The sequence below is a fragment of the Pinus tabuliformis genome, chromosome 6, assembly GCF_031772625.1.
Source record: "Pinus tabuliformis cultivar Carrire ecotype Pingquan chromosome 6, CPIR1, whole genome shotgun sequence".
NCBI classification, from domain to species: Eukaryota; Viridiplantae; Streptophyta; class Pinopsida; order Pinales; family Pinaceae; genus Pinus; species Pinus tabuliformis.
In genome coordinates this window covers 362,233,118-362,251,930 of record NC_142292.1, presented here as the reverse complement: position 1 = coordinate 362,251,930, position 18,813 = coordinate 362,233,118, and the positions used below count along the sequence as shown (strand labels likewise).

The following is an 18,813-nucleotide window of genomic DNA, read 5'->3' as shown; positions in this document are numbered from 1 at the left end:
CTCTATCTGGGATATGGTACATCTATGCGCAAGAGAGGCTCCATCGCATTGGGACTAATGTGTAAGTTGCAGACATTCTGTCAAAGCCCTGAGGAAGGTCAAATTTGTGACTTTCCCGAACGACTTGGAGTTGTTGAGAGACCCTCTTATGAGGGTCCTATATGATGCATGCATTGAGCTCTGGGAGCTCCGGGGGGCTTGGGGCACTTCTTGGAGCAACAAGCGACCATAGGACGACTCACCCTCCCCTAATGGTGTGCTGTGTACAAGGTGAGTGGTTCAGCCTTCCCCTTTGATACCCCGTGGCGACTTATGGACAGGATGAGTGGTTCTCCTGGGAAGTACTCATACATCGTACTCATGCAATTTGGGACTCATGGGAAGTACCTCTCATTTGGCCAATGAGTAGGGAAATGATGATAGGGACCATAGTAGTACTAATGGACGCATCGTGTTACTACCGTACTCCCTATGCTAGGATGATATTGATCTGGGATCAATGAAACTGACTTCAGGTCAATATGAGTGGTTTGAGACACTCTCTTTTGGAACTGACTTCGGGTCAGTAAGAGTGATATAACTCACTCTCTTTTGGAACTGATTTCGGATCAATAAGAGTGGTATGATACACTTTCCTTATTTGGAATTGATTTTGGATCAGTAAGAGTGGTATGAGACATGGGACTGACTTCGGGTCATTAGAGAATGGTATGAGACATTCTCGATCAATTCTTCTTCTTCATGGTTCAGTAGAGTAGTGCAGGGCACTGATGGTAGAGATAGTACAATCTGGCAGATGGATCAACGGATGGAGATCTCCCTAGTTGAGAGGGAGTGTTAAAATTGGCAACTAGGGCCAAACTCCATGTGGGTCATCTTATTTATGGCAGCTGATATTTTTCTTGGGCTCCTCTCATCGAGAGGTGTAGGATTGATCTAAAGATCATCTGATTCTAAATAGTATTCATGAAGATATGAATTTATTTGTGTTAGGGGACAATTCGTCAAGGTCGGCCAGCAACCAAATAACCCCCACATGTGCTCAATGTTTTAGTATAAAAGGAGGTGACTTGATAGTCATTTCTACACACACTTCACTCTTGATTTCTCTCCACTTGTTCTGGGTTTTAGTGGCAAGAGAAATCTAGATGATGAAGCCCTAGATGCAGGAGGAAAGGAGACTAAGGGAGCTTCCCTAGAGATGATGCCCTAGCAAGGAAAACACAGTCCTAAGAAGGATGCCCTAGTAGTAGTCCTAAGGAGGATGCCCTAGCCGCAGTCCTAAGGAGGATGATCTAGCTGCAATTCAAGGGAGGAGACCCCTACTTCTATATGTTGCCCAACTTGCCCTCTACGCTGCCTAAAGGAGAGATATAACAGGTCTATTCATGTTGCCCAAATACGCAGGTGCCCTAGCCACAGTTAGGAAGACAGGCTAGTGAGTTTGAAGGGACGTTTTCAGGTAACCGAGTGCTGGAAGGAGGGCTGAAGTACCATGCTGGAGGGCTGCAATAGTAAGGGACTGTTCTGGGCTAGTAAACGCAGGGATTCCTCCTGAAACAGGCCGAGTAAGGGACTGTTCTGTTGTGACTAGGCCGCAGGCCTGTAGGTGTTGTTTTGAGGGTCAAACATAGAGCTGTAGGTGCCTCCTCAAACAACGAGGTCACATAACTTGAAGAGGAGAGGAGGCCACATAAATTAAAGGTGTGTTTTGGGCATGATTGTTGGGTTGCTGTAGGTTACAGTGGGAGCCCTAACCAGTGACCAAAACACTGCCCATAAACAGAAGTGCAAAAGTATGGTAACTTGTGTTGGGTCATGCTTTGACTTGTTTGATTAGAGAGGTCTGTTCATTTATGAGGAGATTCTATATGGTGTGTCAAGAAGTTCTTATCAGCAGTTGGTATTCCAGTGGGACAACAACAAATGCAATCATGGTGGAGCATGGTACATGGGACAACAAGCAATCATGGTGCAACAATGAGATAGAATGCTGCTGCATAATAATGGGCATCGTAATGAAGTGAAGTGTAGCATGTGCAGCACTTGCAAAGATCTGTACAGTGATATTAAATGCTACAATGAGATGCAACATGATGGGCACAGTGAGGTATAGGATGAGGCAACACTTTTAAGTGCAGCAAGATGATAAGGTACAACAAGATGTTGCAGTACTGGAAGGTGCAACATAAGGTGCAACAATATGATGTGTGCAACATGGTAATGAGGTCCAACATAGTGATGATGGGTGCAACATGATGACGAGGTGCAACACTATAATGGGTGATGGAGTCACCTTGGAGAATCAGTTGAAGCAACATGTCTTCAACTGAGTTCAACTACCTCATGTATCATCTTCTTAGAGATGATCTATGCTCTTATTTAGATAAGTCAAAGTGTTGACTTCTGTTGGAATTGTACTATCTCTCTCTCTCTCTCTACTGAACTATTGAAGAACATATAAAAAGATTTTGAGCTAACTGTGAAAATTGAAATAAATTGCTCTAAGCATAGAACATACCTAAATTAACACAAACACATGTCAGGATTTTCGGACATGATAAAATCCGTATTCGACACCTTTTATGCCACGTTTTGTGTCTCGCACGTGGAATACAGGACATAAGACCTTGAGGGACATGTCCTATGACTTGGCTTATAAGTGAATTTTCATGCAAAAACTATATGTTTTTCTATTTTTAATACATCTAAGAGTAACTAGTGAGGGTATGCTAAGTATTCCAAGTATTTTGAGTCAGTAGGTATGATTACAGTGAAAGCTGGGATTTCTGGGGCTTGTCATGCAAGCTCTGTGACACTCCCTTTTCTTTATCAATTCCCATCTTATGGCTTCAGCCTTAGGCAGGCCATTTCTCACACCCCTAAGTTGGTTGCACCATTTGAGGCACCGTGCGACACCGACAAGAGGCATTATACTTAGTATATTTTTCTTCTGGACTACGCCTTACACTTATTATTTTCTTCTTTCTTATGTTTAGTTATGTGCGAAATTCATAACCATAAACCAAGTACATCATGCCAACAATAGACCAAAACAACAATCTTTAAATATTAAGCTTTCATTATAATTCTGAAATTTTACAATAATTTACAAAAGGGAGGCTGCCCCTACTCGAATCCAACACTCTACCCAGCGACACGACCTTTATGGCTTGAACGAATACAACAATCGCACCATACACCCGCTCGCAGGGCGGGCACATAACCATGCCGCTAGAATGAACAAAGTTCGTTCTTGAAGTTAAACACTCCAGAAGACTTGGAATATGTAAATCTCCATTGAGACAAAAGAATATATATTAAAATGTATGAATAAGAATGATGATACAAATGAGAGTATCATATATATATATATACACACACACACACACACACAATGATGACAATGCTCCACCACCATGGACATGTAAGCCAGAGGCTGTATCTTTAAAGAATGGAGGACGGAATTTGTGCACTTGGGAACAAAATTGAAAATATGAAGCTCTCGGGTCAACAAGGCCTTCAGTCTTCCTCCTCTTCAACAAACTCTATTAGTTCTCATCCTCCTCTGCCTGATTTAAAGATGGAACCTCCACCGTCTCTCCTTCGGGTCAGGACAGTAATCCCCCCATCACTAGTCTCATGCAAGTCAAAACATGTCAAATTTTGGTCATTTGCTATATAATATTCACAACTAGAATCAAGGTTCATGATGTTATTTTGCTGATGCATTGTAGAAAAAGCGGGCCTCTAGCCCTGTTAGAAGAACTCAATTAGAAGGCAAATTGTTACGAATAATATAAATATAAATAATGAGGATACTTGTAATAACAATTAGCTAATTAGTAATTAATACTGAAGAGGCATGTCTAAATGGGACATGTCTTTCCATGAAGAGGCACTGCCTAGTATATAAGTAGACCCCCTCACTCTCATTTGAATCATCATTCTTGTTCCTACATTTAATATATATTCTTGTATCCTCAATGGAGATCTACATATTCCAAGTCTTTTGGAGTATTTAACCTGAAGTACGAACTTTGTTCGCTTCATTTGGTATCAGAGCAGTTCGATCCTTCAGCGGTTGCACAGAGCTCGTTCTCCGATCCAGCTCTTTGGCCATCGAAGTCCGTCAACTTCGTTGTCATTCAAACGTTTTGCTACAATTTGGAGTTTCTCCGTCTCGTCATCAGGGTTTCAGCTATATATATAGAGAAAAAAAAACAAAATAAAAATTATTAAAAATAAATAAATTATTATTTGAAAACAAGAATATTAAAAATAAATAGGTCAAAAGAAAAAAATATAAAAGGAAAAAACAATATATAGAAAAAAAGAAAAAAAAGAGGATATATGAAATAAAATAAAAAACTAGAAAATATAAAAAAAAGAAGAAGAAAGAAGTTAGTATTAAAAAAATGATTGAAAAAAACAACATTAATTTTTGTTGTTTTTTATTTTTATTATATATATATTATCGAAACGAAAGATATATAAAAACAAGACAAAAGATATAAATGGAATTATAAAAAAAATTGAGAATTAAGAAAAAACAAAAAATATACTTGGTCGGAACCGCAAGACTTCCCAACGATGCTGCAGATTGCTCACAAACAACTGTTTCCGTCAGACCTACTTGCCACGCCCATTCCTACTCCACCGTAATCATTTCACCGCATCACTAGTCCTGTTTTACAATGTTTTTCTTGCTCACGCACAAGTCGCACACCAACAACGACCTCTTCCTCAAGCGAGCGAGCAAAACATCATTGCAAGCGAGCGAGCAAAACATCATTGCAAAACGCCTCTGCCGCCGCTGATTAATTGCCCTGCTCACACCATCGTGGCCCTGGTGCCGCTTGTTCACTTCACTTGGAAATTTTGCTACCATCATTTGTCGTAGAAAACATCACACTAAGTAAAAAAAAATAGACAGTCCCGAAAACCCGACATGATTATCCATCAAAGCATAGGGACAACGTCTAGATATGATGATTCTTTGACTGTGATCCTTCACCAGCTAATATAAAGCGAAGGGCTTATTATAACCTTGAGTTGTTAGGTACCAAATGAACGCTAACACTGTTGAATTCATAATTATTGTCACTTTGAATCGGTGTATGGAAATCGCCACCATTTGGTAATTAAGTGGTGAGTTGCCTCTGCTTGTCTCGCGTCGTGTCCATATTCTTAATCGTGGCTTTTAAGATTTGAAAGGGTATACAATTTCCAAATGACCATTCATACTCCAAGTTAAAATTGTCTCGTGACCATTTGCATAGTCATGTCTTCTCATCACAATTGGAAGGGTATATATTAAAGAAAAAGATTTTTAATTTGTGTAAAAGGTTAAAAAAAAGAAAAAAAGAAAAGAAAAAAAGAGACTTGAAAATATATTAAAATCATACATTATAAAGCCAAGATTTATAAAGTTCAAGGGTATTGTAATTTAAAAGAAAAGGGGAATAATATTTTAGAAAGGTTTATTTTTTAAAAACCCAAAGTTCATATTGAAAAAACAAAATGGAGACAATTGTTGATGAGAAAGAAATTGAGTCGAAGTCGGAAATGAAAGAGGGGAGATTTCCTAAAACTTTTAGGATATGCGTCAGTATGCTGTTTAAAATGAAAGGATCACTTGCGGGAAATGATGTGTGCATCTCTATTGAGCTTACACAAAATAATAATTACGTTAGTACTAAATGTGTTAACCGATTGGTGATCCCCGAATCGAATATAATTGAAACGAATTTTGTTGACACAGGTCTTAAACAATATGACATAAGTAATCTACAACTAAGTATTGGAGATTATACTTTTGTCTCCCAATTCACTGTTAAAACCTTATTTTGCGACAATAGTGATATAATTCTAGGTTCACCTTGGGTTGACATTTTCTTACAAAAAGAAAAAAAATAGCACTACAAGATGTCACCGTGAAGCCATATTTAGTAACATCAGAAGACATCCAAGATATTAGAAAAGTAATTTTTCAAGAAGGAAAAAAGTTTTACAAAATATGCAAGGAGAAGTTGACAAGATCACTGCCGACAAAAATGAAGAAGTTTTTCGGCTTAAAAACCATAGTGAAAAATTGCTGACGCAAATTAAGAAGCTTAAGAAGGATAAGAAGTCATTAGAAAACAAGCTACAACAACTTATCGAGAAGGAAGCATCAAATGTAGGAATTCAAGTTGACGAAAAAACAACAGATACCGATCCAGTGAATGTCACAACTTAGGAAGAAAACAAGCAAGTTGAAGAAAATACAAACTTAAATGTTGCAGTTTAGACAATGAACATCCCAAGTGAAGGTTTTGTAACCAACTCAACAACATCCTCACAAGAAGAAAATCAAAAAATTTCCACACACCTAATAAGGGAAAGTCAAACAAAAAAAGTTCCCTATCAACATCCGAATCATGAGAGTAGACAACTCAACCAAGCTATGTATTGGGACTATTCAGAGCAGAAACAACAAACTGATGTTCCAAAGAATATTGATGTAACCTCAATCCAGTCCTATGATGACAATTCGTTACAAAATTCCAGTGATCAGAATATTCCACAAAAGATTAATCTATTATGGTCTGATCCCTTCTTAGTGTGACAATTTTGTTTGTCACTTAGAAGATCATATCAACTTGTATCAATGAAGATGAAAGTGCCGACACGAGAAGACATTTGAAACCGAAAAACGGATCAAGCCTTTTGCATCAACAAGCTTTGAGGACAAAGCTTTTTTGAGCAGGAAGGCAATCTTACAAATAAATATATATAAATAATATAAATGTAAATAATGAGGATAATTGTAATAACAATTAGTTAATTAGTAATTAATACTGAAGGGCATGTCTCAATGGGACATGGCTTTCCATGAAGAGGCACTGCCTAGTATATAAGCAGGCCCCTTCACTCTCATTTGTATCATCATTCTTATTCATACATTTAATATATATTCTTGTATCCTCAATGGAGATCTACATGTTCTGTCTTTTGGAGTATTTAACCTGAAGTACGAACTTTGTTCGCTTCACAAATACTGATGCAAATCTGCAACCCAGATGCAGATTTAAATTAATACAAAATTCTTGGTTATGTTTAAAAGAAATGGGTATGATTATGGTAACCATACATGTATCTATACATATATTGAGTTGGAGTTTCAATGCTTATGCTTTTGTGAATGATGTTGTGATGGTTTCTTGTATTGTTATTTCTTTCAGTGATGTGGATACTTCACACGCTATATTCTGATTGACTTTGTCTCCTTTTCAATTGGAAACTTGCAACATTAGATGGATTCAGTCCCAACAGAATTTTCATGCCATTTTGATCGGATTGGTGAATTCATTTTGCTACCTTTTTGTTTTGTTTATATTGTAGTTATTATATCCTTATAACCTTTTTGCAGTTCTTGTTTCATTTCATTTTAGTTAGTAGACATTCCTAGATGATGAGAGGATTGTTGTTCAGCTTGGTTGCAGGTTTCATACACATCGTGGTTCCTTGACGCGTTCAATTATGCTATTGCAACTGGGATGAATGTGTTGAACTTGAGCATTGGGGGCCCTGATTACCTGGACCGCCCGTTTGTGGAGAAGGTAAAGACTCTTCTACTGGTATTGCAGGTGTTGTTTTCATTAAAACATGCTTGGCATTTAGGTCAAGAGTTTTCTGATACACACTGAGGGTGTTTTAATCTCAAACAGAGATCTGTCCTTGGGAGTCTGTCAATTGAAATATAGTGAAGCCAATTGTTGTCTAGTTTGGGCTTTCTACTGTTTCTGACTTTCTGAAAATAGAATGAAAGTACTTTCTGTATCCAACATTTTCTATTGTGATATACCATATATTATACTTTCAAGCTATTACAACAAAGAACATAATACACTGAACATGATTATATATACATACTACACAATTCTTTGTTTAGCAGGATGAATTTGGAAGAAAAAATGTATGCAGTATATCTGTTCAAACTATTGTTTGTCAAAATGGAATTCAATTTGAATCCTCATGCAAACCTTTTCAAAGTATAAGTAAGTTGGTATTTGATCCTGGAGAACTTTCTTTGCAGAAAGAAAGAAACGGGGGATCCAAATTTGTAAATGGAACTTACATATACATCATTTACAGTAGTGGCATGGGGAATTACATGGAGTTATCTATGATCTAGATATGATTTTATTAATGTCTGACAAATGACCTAGAGTATTTCTACATTTTGATAATAAAATGAATTGGTAGAAACTATTTTAGTGGGATGGAAGGATTGGAATATAAATGGAGCTGCATGTCTAACGCAAGAGAGATTGAGGAAACATGGCCAGAGTTAGAAGCTATGCCTACAAGTCTCTCTGAACATTAAAGTGGCCTGTGACATGCTTGATAAATTCCTTTATAGATGATTGTGGATGATAAAATGTGGTGGGTGGGGATCTATGTTAACTCTTGTTGGATCTAGGTAACTACAATGTTTGTGTTATCTTTCCAACCATTTACATCCAAATCTGTTGTGGAACTTGTAAAGAAGTTGTTGTTGCAGATATCCTTGGGCTTAAGGTCATGCTTCTTCAGGCATGCCTTTACTAAGCTTGATCCCTCAACAGATCAAAATGAAGAGAGAGAGAGAAAATATTTTAATGTTGTTAATGACCAAAAATAGCTGATGTAAGTGAAGATAAAAACAAGTGTACATAAATCTGGCATGAGGGTTTGTAGGTGTGTGGGTGTATGTTGTATTCTCCCCTTGCTTTCTTTATGTCCTTCCTGTGGATTTTCTAGCTCTCCTTTTTTGTACCTAGATTGGGCCACCCTTGGATGGCAGAGGTTCTTGCCCATAGGGCATCTGCTGGTAACTTATGGCTTAGGTACTCCCAGATAATAGTGCTGTTTATGCAAATGCTAATGTTGTTGTCAACATTATTTTTCCCTGTTCCTATTGCTTGTTTTCTGTTTGGTGAAGCATCTAACAATGGTTCCACCAAAGAGGCCTTGAAGGTTTGTATTGTATGTCTTCCATTAATTGGCATACCAGGCCCTGATGCTATCCTATTGATATTACAGCTTCATAATACAAAGTTCTTTGTAATGAATATCAACAACAGCCACTGCTTGGGAGTTTTGTGAGAACATCCCTCTTGGGATTTTTTCTGTTCTATTTACCAAATCAAGCTGCATGTGATGAAATTGTGTCATGCAATCCCTGGGCTTGCATAAATACCCTTATTTTTTTTCTCGTTGGTATGAGATTTTGCTATAGGAGTGCCCAGGATTGCAGTCTGGCGGTGGTTGAGCCCCTAGGGTTGCTCATGTAAGTCGGACCCTTCCTAAAACATAACTTAAGCTTCCTTGCAGTTTTATTTGCCGCAACCCTGGTGCTTCTTTAAACCTTGCCCTCAAAATATGGTCTTTCTGAAAGCTAACTTGCCCAAAGATTTTAAGGAGTATGTTTACATACTGTGTAGGTATTAACACCTCTCTTCAATCCGAATTATGGCACCGAAGATTTGCTCACTTCATTTCAAATCCTTACCCGATGTAAGGAATATGGTCACAGGGATGATGAATTCAACTTGAATCATGAAGGTGTTTGTCAGGGATGTGAAGCTGGAAAACATACAAGGGGACCATTCCCCTCAAGTGACACCTTTGGGTGGATATTTATATTATGCTATTTTTGTGGATGACTCCTCTCGCAAGACATGGATCTATTTCTTAAAGAAGAAGAACGACGTATTCAAATGGTTCCTTTCCTTCAAAGCCTTGGTCGAGAATCAAACAGGGAAGAAGATCAAAATTCTGAAGATCGATAATGGGACCGAATATGAGTCTAAAGGAATTCAAAGACTATTGTAGAGAAGTCGGCATTAAGAGGGAGACTACCAATGCATAAACTCCTGAACAAAATGGTGTTGCCGAAAGGAAGAATCGTACTATCATTGACACCACCCAGGCTATGCTTCATGATCAAGGTCTTCCGAAGTTCTTATGGTGAGACGCTGCCAACATCGTTGTGTATGTCCAAAACCGATGTCCACATCAAGCTTTGGACTTCAAGACACCCAAATAAGTATTCAACGGTAAGAAACCTGATGTTTCTCATTTTAGAATTTTTGGTTGTCATGTATACTTTGATGTGCCGAAAGAGAAAAGAAACAAACTAGATGCATCTGGGAAGAAAGGAACATGTCTGGGATGTGATTCCTAGACCCAAGGATAAGTTTGTGGTCACTTTGAAATGACTCTAAGAGATCAAACATGGAGCTAATGGGAGTGCTGAGAAATTCAAAGCCAGATTTGTAGCTAAGGCTTCTCTCAAAAGGAAGGAGTAGACTACGATGGGATATTTGTACCAGTTGCCCGATATACCACCATTTGTTCTATCATAGCCCTTGTTGACTCGCAAGGGTGGAAGCTTCATCAGATGGATGTCAAAACAGCCTTCTTGTATGGTTTGCTGAAGGAGGAAGTATATGTGGAATAACCCGAGGGTTTCGAGGTTCAAGATCATGAGACACATGTATGCAAGTTGAAGAAAGTCCTCTATGGGTTGAAGCGATGCTGACCCGAACTTATACTTCAAGGTTGAAAAGGACAGACCTCTCATTCTGGTCCTTTATGTTGATGATCTCTTTCTGATAGGTGATGACCCTCTCATTCATCAATACCAGAGTTGGTTGGGTTTCGAGTTCGAGATGAAGGACCTAGGAACTGATGTGTTATTTCCTAGGGTTGGAGGTCTGGCAAAAGCCAAGTGAGATTTTCCTTTCTCAGATGTTGTGAAGCTACTTGAGAGATGTGGGATGGTGGATTGCAAGTCTGTGACTACTCTGATGGAATTCAACTTTAAGAAGCTATGTGGAAGTGCTCCTGGGCACGGATTGGCAAATCCTACCGAGTATCATCAACTTGTGGGGACATCGATGTTCTTGGTCAACTCCCGTATGAAAATATGCTTTGTTGTGAACACGTTGAGTCAATATATGGTTGAGCCTCATCACATTCATTGGATTGTTGTCAAGAATCGTTTGAGATATCTCTGGGGCACATTCCACCATAGACCGAGATACACCGCTAGGGATTTGAGGCTACATGGATATACAGATGTTGATTGGGCTGGCAGTGTGGTGGATCGTAAGAGCACGTCTAGATGTTGCTTCTCTTTGGGGTCTGCTTCAATATCTTTGATGAGCAGGAAGCATAAATTGATTGCACTAAGCACCACCGAGGCCAAATACATTGCTGCAAGTATGGCCTATTGTGAAGCAGTCTGGTTGAGGAAGCTCTTCAGTGAGCTATTTGAGCACGTGCTAGATACGACTGTGATCTTCTGCGACAACCAGAGTGGGATTCATTTATCATAGAATCTTGTGTTCCACGACCGCTCCAAGCACATTGATATCAGGTACCACTTTATCTGGGATATGGTACAATGGGGAGCAGTTAGGCTCCAACACATCAGGACAGATGAGCAGGTTGCTGACATTCTCACGAAGCCTCTCGGGAAGGTCAAATTCTTAACCTTCCGAGAGAGACTTGGAGTCGTGGAACGACCCTCTTATGAGGGTCCTGTATGAGTTGGACACAGAGCTTTGGGAGCTCCTGGGGGCATGGGGTACTTCTTGGAGCTAGTTATGAGCGACCATAGGGTGAATGGTTCACCTTCCCCTAGTGGTGTGCTAGATACAGGGTGAGTGGTTCAACTTCCCTTGTGATACCCCATTATGGTTGACATGTGTGTAGGGTGAGTGGTTCACCTTCCCCTACCCAAACACATGCATGTAGGATGAGTGGTTCACCTTCCCCTACGATTGACATATGCATAGGATGAGTGGTTCACCTTCTCCTATGGAATGTGAGCAGGATGAGTGGTTCACCTTCTCCTGTTGATGCCCCGACATACATCCTACTCATAGAGCGCGGGACTCATGGGAAGTACCTCTCATCTGGCCAATGAGTTGGGAAAAGTTGGTTAAGGACCATAGCACTACTGATGGATGCATGGTGTTCAACAACTTGATCTGGGATCAAGGTCTGACTTTAGTAAGTGGAGAGTTGTATGATGCACTCTCGATCAGTTCTTCTTCATTATTACTTCATGGTTTAGCAGAGCAGACCAGAGCAGTGATGGCATGATGGTATAGGATGACAGGTTGGCATGATGATTGGCAAGTAGAATTCTCCCTAGTTGAGAGGGAGTGTTAAAATTGGCAACTAGAGCCAAATTCCACCTTAGGACAGCTCATATGATGGAGATGATTATTGCATTAGCAGTTAGGCTCCAACACATCAGGACAGATGAGCAGGTTGCTGACATTCTCATGAAGCCTCTCGGGAAGGTCAAATTCTTAACCTTTCGAGAGAGACTTGGAGTTGTGGAACGACCCTCTTATGAGGGTCCTGTATGAGTTGTACACAGAGCTTTGGGAGCTACTGGGGGCATGGGGTACTTCTTGGAGCTAGTTATGAGCGACAATAGGGTGAATGGTTCACCTTCCCCTAGTGGTGTGCTGGATATAGGGTGAGTGGTTCAACTTCCCCTGTGATACCCCGTTATGGTTGACATGTGTGTAGGGTGAGTGGTTCACCTTCCCCTACCCAAACACATGCATGTAGGATGAGTGGTTCACCTTCCCCTACGATTGACATATGCATAGGATGAGTGGTTCACCTTCTCCTATGGAATATGAGCAGGATGAGTGGTTCACCTTCTCCTGTTGATGCCCCGACATACATCCTACTCATAGAGTGCGGGACTCATGGGAAGTACCTCTCATCTGGCCAATGAGTTGGGAAAAGTTGGTTAAGGACCATAGCACTACTGATGGATGCATGGTGTTCAACAACTTGATCTGGGATCAAGGATTGACTTTAGTAAGTGGAGAGTTGTATGATGCACTCTCGATCAGTTCTTCTTCATTATTACTTCATGGTTTAGCAGAGCAGACCAGAGAAGTGATGGCATGATGGTATAGGATGACAGGTTGGCATGATGATTGGCAGGTAGAATTCTCCCTAGTTGAGAGGGAGTGTTAAAATTGGCAACTAGAGCCAAATTCCACCTTAGGACAGCTCATATGATGGAGATGATTATTGCATTAGAGTCCTCTTTCAGACCATCGGGGTGAAATTTCTCCAAACAATTTCTGGGTCTTGGAGATCTCATGTGCCTTAGCCTCTCCACCAAATTTCATGGTTATAGCACATCTGATGCTACCAAAAATCAACACTCCCTCTTAGCGAGGAATGTGCTCTAGTAATGCTTCACCATAGAAGCATCACACTGATCTTCTGCATCGGTACTTGTGTTGATGCTTTGCCTGCTGCCTCACATCCCCTGCACTATTGCTTCTTGTACTGCTGCCCATGACACTGCCACTGCCACTGCTACATCTGTACTGCAGCTCCCTCTCAATGTGTTGCCCATGTTGCCCCTAGCACTGTCACAGTTAATTGCTGCATTGCAACTCAGTTATCGAGAAGTAACTGACTTCTCCCAACCACTGACATCCCGGTCAGTCTAGAAGCCTTGTGATGCTGAAGCTGCCTCTATTGCTAACCTGTGCTCCCTTTGCTGCCACTGCGCTGCTGCAACCTCTTCTGCGCCTCTAGCACTGCTGCAACCTCTACTGCACTGCTATAGAACTCTGCACTCTAGCCCTTCCTTGCTGCTCCACCCGACACCTGTCATCATGCTACTGTCATTAAGGGCTCTGGTAGCCGGATGTGATCCAAGAGTTTGGTCACCTCAAGGATCCTGCCCTTAGTATGTAGTCCTCCTGACGACAACTCGATGTCACCCCACCCAATGTTGCACGAAGCGGGAGCGAAGCGGAAGCGTCATTTTCCAAAAATCTAGGAAGCGAAGCGTCCGCGGAAGCGTCTGCTATATATATATATTTTTTATATTTTTTTGCATTTATACTCAAAACAAACACCCCAAATACCAAATTAATTGTAGAAGACATGAAAACATGCATATTTTTGCATAAATCAAGATAGGTATGGCATCCATGATTCCATTGTAGTTACTAGTATGTACAACAATCATCTATATTCTAGCTATTACAAACATACATCAAATTTTTAAGCATATTATAAAACATAAAACATTTAAGCATATTATAAAACATAAAACATAGAGCATATTATGATTTATCTAGCAAGTGAGCAACTGTCAACATTTGTCATGTCCAAAATTCAAATAATAATGTTTACAAAATATGTCACTTGGTCACCGCCAAGCCAAAAAGGTTCAAAATTCAAATTCACAAGTCTACAAGTCTAATGAGTAATCTATGACAAAAAGTAGTAGATTGTGAATATATCTACTAATCTCTCCTCCTTCCACCACGAATAGAACGTGGTGGCGGGCCTCCACGTGGTGGCAATGAAGAAGATGGTGCCTCTGGAAGTCGTGGCACTGAAACTGATGAAGAAGAACCCCCTGCTGTTGGTGTTGAACCATGGAACCTAGGAACCAAGGGACCAGATGAGGGAGCATCTGCTTTATTTATATTTTTTTTTGCTTTCATTTGTCACCCTAACCCAAGGTGGACCCACCCCCAACAAGCAAACTCACCTAAAATTTAAAAAAAAATTGAAAAAAAAACGATTTTCTAAATGCTTTTTCGGAAGCTTTTCTGGAAGCGTCTCGGAAGCGTCTGGGAAGCGCCTGGGAAGCGCCTGGGAAGCGTCTGGGAAGCGTCTGGGAAGCGCCATAGGAAGCGCGCTTCGGCGCTTCGGAAGCGCCAGCGCTTCCAAATTTCCAGGAAGCGTCTAAAAATTTCGGAAGCGCGCTTCGCCATTTTCGGAAGCGCGCTTCCGGGGGCGCTTCCTGGGCGCTTCCGTACGGGGCGCGCTTCGGGCCTAGGATCCGGGGGGGGGGGCGCTTCCTGCAACATTGACCCCACCTCTTCTCTAGAGGTACATGAGCACTCATGGCACAATCGTCATCAATCTCGACTTCCTTCTCCGCCTTTGCTGGAGCTGCATTTGAGTCGGAAGCTTCTCCCTTGCCTTTTTTCTTGGGGCACTGACATGAATAATGTCCCAACTCCCCACAATTGAAGCACTTGACCTTGGAGATGTCCTTCTTCTTCCTCTTCCCTTGTTGTGCCGCAGATGCTATAGACGATCCTCCTCCTCCTCTTTCTTGACTCGAACTCCCTTACCACTACTCCCCGCCTTAGTCAACCTCCTGATCCCTTCTTGTCGAAGAGCTGCCCTCATCACTTCCCAAATGGGGAGAGTTGCTCTGTCCAAAATGCTTTGGACAAACGTCTCCCAGTCCTCGGAGACTGCATTCAGAGTAGTCCTGACCATAAATTTTGGATCCGGTGTAGACCCCACAGAAGTAAGATGGTCGCGAATTCCTTGCAACCTGAGGAGGAAGAGATCTATCTCTTCTCCTTTCTACATCTAATATGACCTCAGTTGATTCTCTAACAGCATCTTCCGCTGCACAGAAGAGCCCTGGTACAAGGTGGTCAAGGCCTCCCACATTTCTCTTGTTGTGTTCTTCTCAATAATATGTGGTATGACATGATATTTTACCCTGTCAAGAATCATGCATTTTGCCTTCGCCTCGGCCTCCGCATACTTGTAACTTATCATTAGCAGTTGAGTCAACTCGGATAGCTACAATTTTCAAGGCATAGTCCTTGATGCGATGTTTATCCAGGATTGCCCGGATCCTGGCCTTCTAGATTACAAAATTGGAAGCCCCATCCAATCTATCTTGATCCCTCAATCCATTCATTGCCATCTCTGCTCCTCTTCTAGAATCCCTTTGAGTCCCGATTTCCCTCCTGGAAATCCTCTGGCCAACTGTCAAACCTCTTCTCTCCAATCCTCCTTGCGACTGCAACTCGGATCTGGATTCCTTGGCTAGAAATCCGTTGAGGTAGTGATTCCCTCTACTTTGTTTTCGTCTCCTTAAACACTGTTCTGTACCGACAGAAACAACGTCCCACCAGCTCCTCAAATCACAATCTGCACAGCTCCCTTAGCCCTGGCAACTGAAGAATTTGAGCCCTTCAGGCTCTGCGCAATCACAGCTTGCGCTGAATCTGCTCCTCTTGGCCACAGGGTCGATCCTTCTTGGCTAAGAAAGATGACCGGGCACTGTGTAGGTCTCATCTACCCCTCTTTGCCTCTGTGTTGGCCCCTCTCTTGGCTCGAAATGTTGATGCAAGCTCTGCGTCATCCTCTAAGCACTGTGTCACCTCTCCTCTTGCTGCTTCAGTTCTAGAACAACGTTGTCTCTCGAGACAACTGCTTCTGCTGCAAGTTTTTCAAATTTCTCCTACTGGCTTCTTCAGTCGTCCTGTGATCTGCAATCGCTCCGATACCATGTGAAAAATTCTAAATTTAACACATGAGAAACCCCTACTGCAATATCTAGTTTATTATCTCCTACTTGTTCTTTACATTAACAAGTTATTTATATGCATAAATATCGAAATAAACACAATTGCAACCTTCACAAACATACAGATTAACAATTGAAATAAACTGAGACAACACAAGGGACACCGTTATTTTTGGACAATCGTCCCCGGAAAAACCCAATGCGGGAAAACCAGTGCAGCAGATATGAGGGTTTTATTATTATGCAGATTTCTGAATACAACTAGGGTGCCAGGATTGGCTCACCCTTCAGAGATTTTCCTTGGCAGAAGTACCTTGCTCTGGAGACAGATATTTTGGCTAATTCAACAACCGGATGATTGGCCCCACAGTGACTTCAACTGTTCCTTAGCTCGATAGCGAAAGCTGCTCCAAGCTAACTTCCGGAACTGCGTTTCCCTCCAAGAATTGCGTCACCCTCTACGGCTTTGTGTCTGCCTCTCAACTCTCAGTCTGCCCCACAAAAACACCACAGTGCAGCTCCTTCAACCTAGCATCAACTCTGCTAGCCTCTGCGTCAGCTTCTCGGGCTCCTGTGTCCTCTGCGTTGGCCCTCTAAGCCTTTGCGTCAACCCAGGCTGCCTCTGCACTCTCTCTCCAACACTTTCTCTGCCTCTCTGCTATGTATTCTTGGCCTCCTGCCAAATTGCCCCTCGCTGCAATAGATCACTAACTCGATTTCTCAGCAAACCCTGCCCCAGAAAATCGAATTGAGTGATCAACCTGGTGTATCTCCAACTAACCCTCAAGCCTCCTCTTATACTTTTCCTGTTGACGATTCAACGACCAAGATTAAGTCCCTAATCAACAGCTAAGATTAGATTTGGCTTGATCCTCATTATTTAGAACTTTCTCACCGATTTTATATTTTAATACACATTAATATTTTAATTTTCCTAAGTTTAGATTTAGGAACCTCATTATAAATATTAATTATTTTAATATCTCTCCATCCAGGCGGAATTTCCCCAAACAATTTCTGGGTCTTGGAGATCTCATGTGCCTTAGGCTCTCCACCAAATTTCATGGCTAGAGCACATCCGATGCTACCAAAAATCAACATCATTCACTATACCCAAACATTTAACATATGCAAAACCCTCACAAGATCAAAATTTGACTATTTCGCATCAAATTAGGGCAAAATTTCAGATTTCATGAGCGAAAATTCCATACATTATACACATACACAAGAGAGAAAAGATAGAGCATGAAAAAGCACTTACAAGCATAGCGAGTAGACACAAAATCGAAGCTCCAAGACCAAGAAAGATATCCAATCATCGAAATGCATCAATATTCATCCAATTCGTCCATCAATAGCTATAACGAAATTCTCAAGAAGAGAGAGATACAAATTCAAGTGATGATGAGGAATAGAATGATCCTCTCATCAATATATATAATCCTCTAAGGGTTTGGTTTGCCTAATTCGGCCTAATGATGCCCCTAACAATAAAATAATGTGCCAAATAACGTTACTTGGTGATAAGCCCGCCAAGAAAGCTCCATAACATGAAAAATAAGCCTCTAAAGAGAGCCAAAATGATAGATAAGTAGTTTGGGGGCCATTGAAAGGCCAAGTGGAGTCCAATATGTGCCAGAATGACTGGAAGGGCTCCAAATATAGTGACAAAGGGGATGGTCCCTTTATCTCCAAGCAAATGACCTGTGGTGCTCCCAAGTGGCTTTTGGGGTACAAAAACAGCCTCATGGGTCTCCAAGTTGATCGAACAAGCCTGTACTCCATCTGTAAGGGATGGAACAATGATGCAAGCCCTCCCTTTGTCTCCCATGGTGAGACATAACGTCGTCTAGACCCAAGATCAACTGCCAAGTGTGTGGTGCAAGTCTGTAACTAGCTAGGCAAGGTGGTCAAGGTGCATCATCATCATCAAATAAGTGGAACCCGAGCGAGCAATGGATGGTACTGAAGGGTCCCATGACATGGCTATCTGCTCTCTGCTATAGTGGAGGCTCGTGGCTTTCAAAGCACACCCTACAAATGCCAATATGACCCTATGGAGGGCTTGGACCCCGTATCAAAAACAAAGAGACAAGAACACAAGATGTTTGGCATTTTGCCAGGGCCAAAACCTCTCCCTCTTGGAGAGGAAAACTTGCACAAAATTCATCTTATAGAAATTCCAATTGACGAATACCAAGACAATGACCCTTGACCCATCTTGCCACTCCAAGACCAAGACATCAATCCCTTTCTCTGTCACTGCTGAGATCAACATCATTACTGCTGCTATACTGATGCCATCACACTACTGCTGCACCCTTACCGAGATCATCCTTGTTGCTCCTTCATCGAGATCATCATTGATGTATTTTCATTGAGATCACTATTGCTGCAACACTGAGACCTTCACAATAGTACCATTGAGATCA

General features: G+C 41.3%; 1 protein-coding gene across 1 annotated transcript in view; it reads left to right on the top strand.

The window, feature by feature from the left end:
- Positions 1–18,813, top strand: part of LOC149258799 (subtilisin-like protease SBT6.1) — a 327,819-nt gene that overhangs the window by 116,635 nt on the left and 192,371 nt on the right. Inside the window, 1 exon segment of the mRNA XM_089416280.1 lies at positions 7,488–7,604. Coding sequence (XP_089272406.1) covers positions 7,488–7,604 — 117 coding nt within the window.